At 51.4% G+C, this 8,514-nt stretch overlaps 1 protein-coding gene across 6 annotated transcripts in view; it reads left to right on the plus strand.

The window, feature by feature from the left end:
- The window catches only part of LOC114485127 (zinc finger CCCH domain-containing protein 4-like), an 18,817-nt gene extending 10,641 nt beyond the window's left edge, over positions 1 to 8,176 (plus strand). For 2 of the 6 annotated variants that reach the window (XM_028485870.2, XM_028485869.2), the window contains 3 exons: positions 4,841 to 4,966; positions 7,064 to 7,283; positions 7,572 to 8,173. In XM_028485870.2, the coding sequence (XP_028341671.1) occupies positions 4,841 to 4,966; positions 7,064 to 7,283; positions 7,572 to 7,754 (529 nt within the window). In that variant the 3' untranslated portion in view covers positions 7,755 to 8,173. Of the gene's footprint in view, positions 1 to 3,264; positions 3,378 to 4,840; positions 4,967 to 7,063; positions 7,284 to 7,571 lie in introns of all 6 variants that reach the window. The other 4 variants (XM_028485872.2, XM_028485867.2, XM_028485871.2 and 1 more) reach the window with 4 other exon arrangements.
- Positions 8,177 to 8,514: the final 338 nt, after the last annotated feature.

Below are 8,514 nucleotides of genomic sequence, written 5' to 3' on the forward strand. Positions count from 1 at the left end.
CTCGTGTCCCCTGCATCGGCAGGCGGATTCTCAACCACTGCGCCACCAGGGAAGCCCCTATTTGTTTTTTTGCTAGGATTCCTTGGACCTTTGTGGGCACCTCTTTTTTTTTTTTTTTTTTTTAAGACACTATTTATTTACTTACTTGTTTTGGCTGCGTTGGGTTTTCATTGCTGGGCACGGGCTTTCTCTAGTTGCGGGGAGCGGGGTTACTCTTCGTTACGGTGCACAGGCTTCTCATTGCGGTGGCTTCTTTTGTTGCAGAGCATGGGCTCTAGGTGCACGGGCTTCAGTAGTTGTGGCACGCAGGCTCAGTAGTTGTGGCTCACGGGCTCTAGAGCGCAGGCTCAGTAGTTGTGACACACGGGCTCAGTTGCTCCGCGGCATGTGGGATCTTCCCGGAGCAGGGCTCAAACCTGTGTCCCCTGCATTGGCAGGCGGATTCTTAACCACTGCACCACCAGGGAAGTCCCTTCTGGGCACCTCTTATTCCCTAAACTATGCAGATGTCTTTTGGTCATTTTTTTTTTTTTTTTTGTGGTATGCGGGCCTCCGTCTGCTGTGGCCTCTCCCGTGTTGCGGAGCACAGGCTCCGGACGCGCAGGCTCAGCGGCCATGGCTCACGGGCCCAGCCGCTCCGCGGCACGTGGGATCCTCCCAGACCGGGGCGCGAACCCGGTTCCCCTGCATCGGCAGGCGGACGCGCAACCACTGCTCCACCAGGGAAGCCCGTGGTCATATTTTTGAATGTCCCAATTCCATTCATTTGATGTTGGATGGCCTGGATTGGCTTTGTGTCTTTGCGTGTTGATAGTTTTTACTCCTAAGCGGTTATTCTGGGCCAGGTTGGTGCTAAACACTTGGTTTACGTGGTCTCAGGGAATTCTTTCTAGGAGGTTATATATCCATCCTGGAGGTTCCTTTACTGCCTTCACTTCACAATTGAAACAGGGCACAGAGTGTTTAAGGAGCTTGCCCAGTGTCTTAGTATCTTACTTTGGCATTATTTGCAGTACTGTTTCATTTAATCTGTTTTCTGTACCTATGTCTTATTTTTTTCCAACTCAAGTATAAATTTCAGGGTGAGAGTTGTTTTGTTTGTTGGCCTGTTTAGTAAATTATTCTTTTTTGGATAATTTCTAATTGTCTCAAGGGTTGAGGTTAAGAGCTGGACCTGGAGTCAGAAAGTCCTGGACTCTGGTTCCATTTCTGCTTCTTCCTGCTGTGACCCTGTGGGCATATTTCTTCCCATCTTTGAGCCTCAGTTTATTTGTCTATAAAATGGGGATACTAAAGAATTGCTACTGCATACGTTTGTTAATGCGTTTCAGTGACAGATGTGCAGAAGTGGAGAGCACAGCAGTGTGGTGCTTGGCATGGAAATTGCTGCTACAGGATGTTAGTAGTGAATATTTCCTATGGCTCTGGGATTTTATAAGACCCTGGGGTGCCCAGTAAGGTTTTGTAGTTGAGGAAACCACAGCAGAGATGTGAGGGCTGGTGGAGGCCCCCACCTTGAACTCCAGCTCTTTGCTAGGGAAATTAACTTCTTGAGGACCTGGATGAGCTCTCTTCACTTTACTGAGAGGTTGTCCCCACCCAGGGCATCTTTTTTATTTTTTAACTTTTTCTTAGGGAAATTTTCTAACATATTTAAGAGAAGAGAAAATAGTATCATAGATTGCTTTATACCCATCACCGGATTCAACAGTGATACGCATTTTGCGAATTTTGGTTCATCTCACTACCTCCCCCCATCCCCCTTGAGTATTTTAAAGCACATCCCAGACCTCATCTCATTTCACCCATACATTCTTCAGTATGAATCTTTAACTGAATTCTTTTTAACGTAACCACAAAACCATAATCATGCCTAACAAAATTAACAGTAATTACTTAGTATCTCAAATACCCAGTCCGGGTTCAGATTTCTCCAGTTTCCCCCACGTTGACTTCTGGCAGTAGGTGTGTTCATGTCAGGGTCCTGGCACTGGACAGGCTGTCTTGCTTCCGTTGAAGTGAGGGGTTCGGGATGCGGCTTGGGCTTCTCCTGTGGTTGGTTTGTGCTTGCTGCTCGGGTGGTGTTTGTGATGTGGGCATGTTGCCATGGAAATGCTGTGATGTCACTGAGCCAGTTATGACCACACCTGAGAATGTTGAGGGGGAGGGAGACACAGTGCTTCTTTGCTCTTGATCTGTGGTTGATGAACCTGGGTAGTAAGGACACTGAAAAACATGTGCAAGACCCAGAGGTTTATTTCAAAAATTTCCTGCCTCTGAAAAATCCCTCAGTGAGGTTCCCCCCGTGGCTGCTTCACCACGGCCTAAATCGAGGGAAGGTCTCGGGGGCCTTCCTCAGGCACGAGCCCTGAGCCAGTTTTGTAAAGGAAAGGCTCCGTGCCTTCACTCCTAGTAAATGACTGTCCTGCAGGGTTGGATTTGGAGATCCTGGACTTCTGCATTTAGGCCTGTTGTTTAACATTTGAAGAGGCGGAGCCTCCTTGTAGTTTTCGTAATCTTGTCCCTAATTAATGGGTCATTCAGAGCCTACCCAGGCAATTTGTTGAGAGTTTGGGCAGTTAATGATCATAACCCTGACCTTCACATTAACCTAGCCGCCTCTTGTCAAGGGCTGTCATGATCTTCAGGTAACAGCCACTGCTCCCATGGGTTTTCATCTTTTTTGTTTCTTGCCTGTCTCTCCTCTTTCTCTCTCGTTTCTTTTGTAAATCAGGTAGATCCATAAACCCAGGCCCCTTTCATCTTCCATCCAACTCTCGTCTAGAGGATTTCCGTGTTGCCAAACTTCATTTTTGTAAGGGACCTTTTTCCCGGGGCTCAGCTCTCTCTGTGCCTTTTCCTCCTGGTCAGCCACTTGGTTACTTTCTCATACCACCTAGATGAGAGCTGAGGAAGGGGAGATGTCGATTTGTCAGTTTTGTCAGCAGGATTTATTGGCAGAGGATGGTGGCACAGACGGGCCAAGAAAAGTGAGAACTTGTTGGCCAGCAGTTAGCAGTGGTCCCCGAGGGGAGTTGGCTGTAGCTTCTCCATAGAAAAAAATGCTTCCCAGTAAGCACTGCAGCTGGTTTAGGATTATCCATGTGGAGGTGTGCTCATGCTAGCTGGTTCTTAATACCAATAGCTATTATTTGTCTGGTACTTACTTTGTGCCTGCCCCCCATGTCAAGGGTTTTATCCATGTTATCTCGTTTAACCCTCACAATCCCTTGAGGTAGGTACCACACTTATCCTGTTCTGCAGATGAGAAAACCAAGGCTCAGGTTCCGTACCAAGAGCACACGCTAGGGAAGACGCAGAGCTGGTTGAGTTACTTGGTCTGCAGAAGGAAGCAGGATGCCCAAATCTGTGGACTGGTGGGTGAGCCCAGCCTCCTTTGAAGCATGAGGTTTCTTTCCAGTACTGTTTTTGCCAAGCCCATGGTATGTGATGAACCCGACACACTTCTGTGCCCTGTGGAGTTGGCCCAGTAGGCATTCCTTAGAATGGGCACCCTGATCTCTTCTTTGACCCAAAAGGAGGAGTTGGCCATCACCAGCTCTGCAAGTGAAACTTAAATGCTCTGGATGCTTAGTCCAGGAGGCACAAGGCAGAACTGAGCCTCAGCAAGGCATTGGCCTTTTCCTGTTTCCTCCCGGGCATCCATTCCAAGTTGGTCACCCAGCGTGGTTGGTTTCTAGTTCCTGATGGCTCTGGCAGGCCAGCCCTGGTGCAGCCATCCCAGCGCGTTGCCAGTCCAGGCTCTGGGAATTCAGTGGTCTCTGCCCAGGCCGATGCTTCAGGGTTTCTCCTACATGCTTGTCTCGAGAAGGTTTGGCACGTCTAGATTGAAATGATTAGCGCAGTGGGGCTTCCCCCACTTTTCTTGGGGGATCATGTCACAGTCTATTCAGCATGCTCCCTCGGTATTTAATCCCACTCTGACATGGATTTTGCTGGCAGTCTGTTCAGTGGCACCACTTAACCCCGGTTGCTATTTTATGGAGGCAGCCTTTGTGCGGTTGTGTCAGTGGCCCACAGGATTCCTGCCTCTATCCCAGTTGGCTTGATTTTCGTTCTTTCTTTCTTTTCTTCTGGTAAACAGTCTGAAGAAAATAGGCCCTGTATTCATGCAGGACGTTTAGCTTGGAATCTCCAGCGTTATCAAGGGGAACCCCCTCAGGTGACCAGAGGTGGGCCCAGGGCTCGGAAGAGTTGGAGAGCATGGTGGGCCAGATGGTGGTGAGAATGCGCAGTGGGCAGTCAAGTGTCACCATCCCCGCGTCCCCTCTAATATCCCATTCCCCTTCAGGAATCACCAGGGATTTTGTGATGCTATTTATTTTGCAGCTGCTCCCAACTCCAGGGGAACAAAGTTTCAAGTATTCACTACCCGGTTTGTAAAAAGTTGTAGATTCTCACTGAGCCCACATCTGCCTGGTGCTGTTAATATAGATAATGCAGAGAATTTCTCTTTGGCTAAAAGTCTTTGAAGGGTGGTTTTGGATGCTGTACCTCCCTGCCTTTGGAATGAAAGGCATTCTTCTGGAGCCATTCTTGAGGATGGTTGAAGCTCTTGGAGTTGCTTGGATGGTCTTTTGTTCCCCCCCTCCTGCGAGTGTTAGCAGTCATGTGTAGCAGCAGGACAGGGATGGAGGCCTCAGCTGACCCTGGGCAAGACCTTCGCTGGCCGTGCCACGGCATCCTTGCCCGTGAATGTAGAGGTGGAGGAGTGTCTGCGGGTGCCAGCCTCTCTGGCTCAGCTGCCCCGGCCGTGTATCACAGACACTGCCCTGTGGCCTGGGTTTCTTGTAATCTGTATCTTTTCCTGCAAGGACAGTGCAGAACAGGAGGTGCTCAAGGACCCGGCACAGAGAAGATGCTCAGAAATGTTTGTGGCATCAAGTAGGCGGTCGATGAGTGGGCTCCCCCTTCCCTTTCCGTCCTCAGCAATTGAGGAAGAACGGTGAGCTTAGAGCCAGTTTCTGGCTTTTTCGTGTCCCCCCCCCCGCCCCGCCCGTCTATCTGACCTCGACAGATCCTTCCACCTGCTATCCCTTTAAGTTCCTCCTGTTTGAAAATGAGGGGGTTGATGGTGCCCCGCTGTCCCTTCCACTCTGACACGCCTCTTCTGGTTCCAGGAGGGTCTTTTGCGATCTTGGGCTTTCTTCTCATCCGGGCTTCTGGGCCCCCAGGCAGTTTCTGTCTTCCTGGGTTCCCTTCATCCCTGCTCTGGGATTCTGGGTACTTTCAGCTTTTTCCTTTCCGGACTAAAGTGTGGAGAATGATGCTTTTCTTTAGCTTTTCTTCATAGACCGCAACCCCTTCCTCTCCGGTCTGTCCCTGGGCCTTCCCTAGTTCCATAGCGTCTGTCTAGTCTGTCTGTCCCTGTATTTCTCCTGAGGTGCGGCGACCTGGGCCGCCCAGCAGTGTTCCCAGCAGGGAACAGTCTATTCAGCGTGCTTCCTGGGTCTGAAAAGGCCCAGGCGTCGGCAGCAGCAAGTTTGCCCTGCCCATTAGTAACAGCTTCCCCCTCAGCTTGGCGAGTTTGCCAAAACCAGTTTCCCCAGTTAGGTGGCGCTTTTACCGCGGACAAGGCCATTCTGGCTGAGTTGCCTCATCCCATGAGAGTTTTGCTCCCACGAGAGCGGCTCCTGGTGTGGGCCGCACCCTAGCCAAAAGGTGCCTCACTTGTCAGGAATGCCGCCTCCTGCCTCCTCCACAGTTGACTTGGCGTCTTCCCTCTGGGCTGGCCCACGACAGCCTGGAGGTTCCAGGGGAACAGCACGAGGTACCCATCGGTCACCTCTCTGTATTTCTTTTGAAACATCGGGAGGAGTTTTTGGTCCTGCATTCTGTGTTTGAGAGCTGCCCTTGACCTCTGCCAGGGTAACCGTGGGGCTGTACCATTTGGGTTTGAAGCTGCCCCCACCCCTTTGATGGGAGTGAGAGTTAATGGAAGGGGCCCCTTGTTGGTGGGGAGCAGCGTGGAGGCGCCCAAAGGGAGCGGGAGCAGTGCGAGGGAAAGGGCTGTGGAGGATCCTCAGAGAGGTCGGCAGTTGTTTCTCCACAAAGCCGTTGGATAACCTTCAGGGCTCCAGGGGCTGGGCTCGCCTGATGAGCTTGTTCCCACGCTGACCGGCTCCCACCTGAACGGCCGAGGCCTTTTCGGCCTAGATTAGTTCTCTCTGTGGTTAGCCTTTTAGGTCCTGGGTTCATTATGTTACTCTTTATCTTCTTCTCATTCTCTTTGTGGGTCTTAATTAATGGAGAAGGAAGGAGTTTTTTAGGCTCTCACACATACTTTGCCATCGTCATGCATGAGGAACTTGAGGAGCTTTTGACGTTTTTTTACATTTGTTTATTTTTTTAAAGCAACTCCTGCACTTGTGAGAACTGTGTCTGTGGGTTTGGCTCAAAAACTGGATTATTTTTCCAGCTGCTCCTTTCTTAACCCTATTTATCCCTCCCACCCCCCCTACCCTGTACATATTTTGATGTTCAGAACGTCCTGTCAGCAGCATCTGTCACATGTGGAGAGCGCTTTTATTTTGTAAAGTAAGGGAGATTGGGGTGACATGTGGGGGATTTGGCAGAGTCAGGAAGTCGTAGGACAGGGAGCAGAAGGCATACCCGGAGGTGACGCAAGTCAGGTGGGAAACGAGGCGGTCAGCAGCAGGTGGGGGGTGAGCCCTCGTGCGGGCGCGTCAGGAGGGGCCTGGGACCCTTCCCTTCTCTCCATCTGCTCAGCTCCCCGCCTCTGGCTCAGAGCCGTGGGGCTGGCGGAGCGGGTCAGGCCTCGAAACCCGGGGACTGGAGCCTGTTCGCTCGTGGCAGCACCCCTGGCACCCACGGCCCCACCCTGCCCCCCGCCGGGACAGACAGAGCCAGCCGATGCAGCCCTTTGCGGGAGATGGGACGGGGAGCGGCCCCTGCCCCATCTCCCCGGGCCTCTCGCCCTCAGCGCTGGGCCCCGTGTTCCCGTCGCCCTGGGCCAGCCCACAGCCCCTGCGGCTCTCCCCTAAAACCCCGTGCTGACATCGGCTTTGGGGTTGGTTCGTAGGGAAGATGGGGAGTTGGAAGAAGGCGAACTGGAGGATGACGGGGCCGAGGAGACCCAGGACGCCTCCGGAGGCCCCGAGAGGAGCCGGAAGGAGAAGGGGGAGAAGCACCACAGCGACTCAGATGAGGAGAAGTCTCACCGGAGGCTGAAGCGGAAACGCAAGAAAGAGCGGGAGAAGGAGAAGAGGAGAGCCAAGAAAAGGAGGAAATCCAAGCACAAAGTAGGTCCTGGCGGATGTGCTGGGCCTCCTGGCGCTGGGCCCAGCCGAGCGCCCCAGGGGCCGAGCTCATCTTGTCAGGCCAGAGGGCACTCTTAAATCGGGCTGTTTTTCCTTTCCCCAAATTGGATAAAGACCTTTTCTAAAAGAGTTGGTAGCTCATGCTCCATTGCTGCTAGATGCCCCTAGGTGGGGCATTTCGCACGGAGCCCTTCCGGCACATTCCAGCAGTGGCTGTGCAGGTGGCCAGCCCTCCGCAAAAGCTCTAATCCTGTGCCCCTGTCCTTGCAGCGCCACGCTTCTTCCAGCGATGACTTCTCTGACTTCTCAGATGACTCGGATTTCAGCCCCAGTGAGAAGGGGCACCGCAAGTACAGAGAGTACAGCCCCCCCTACGCACCGGTGAGTGACTGCTGGTCAGGGGCCCCCGTGGGGCTCGGAGCCGGGGGTAATGAAATCACCCGTGTTTCCTGAGCGCTGGCTGTGTGCTGGGCATTCTTACGTGGCACTTTACACGGATTTTAATTCTGCAAGATTAGGTATTGTTTTTATCCCCGCTTTATAGGTGAGGACACTGAGACTTCGAGAACTTAAGCCAGGTTGCACGGCTCTGAAGTATAGGAGCTGGGCTTGAGCCCAGTCAGTGGCTGATTGCCATACTTCTCTATGTCACCTTTTCTCGTGGCCTTTGCAGGGCTCGTCATATCCCCTGTCCCCAAGAAAGATGATGATTTGTCCCTGTGAGAGCTGACTTTTCCACTGTTCAGCAGTGTCCTTTTGTGGAAAATTGGCAAGAGAATGAAACGGTTACGGGAGTAAATCATCTCGGATGTTGTGGGGTCAGAAGTTATATACCACTGAACTTAAGCATAAATTTAAATTATTTGTCAGGTTTGTATATTATTTTATTTTCCTCAGGCAAAACCAGAAAGAAGTAAATCAACATAGATTTTCAGATTTTGATAAAAAGTATTTTTAAAGTTAGTAGTTTTTAAAGGTATCCTGTAACTCAGCATCATCCATCATAACGGATAATTTATTGTAAGGAATAAGAGTTGACATTGATCTACTAACGTAGATTCAGACTTTAAACCTGAGGGCAGCAGGGAATGGAGAGAACACCACCAGCTTTGATTGGGAACTAGGCTAGGGGTTGAGGCATTTTAAGATCTGCTAAAGTGGGTCTTCCCTCGTGGTCCAGTGGTTAAGAATTCACCTTCCAGTGCAGGGGACA

Source organism: Physeter macrocephalus, unplaced genomic scaffold (assembly GCF_002837175.3).
Source record: "Physeter macrocephalus isolate SW-GA unplaced genomic scaffold, ASM283717v5 random_541, whole genome shotgun sequence".
In the NCBI taxonomy this organism is placed as follows: domain Eukaryota; kingdom Metazoa; phylum Chordata; class Mammalia; order Artiodactyla; family Physeteridae; genus Physeter; species Physeter macrocephalus.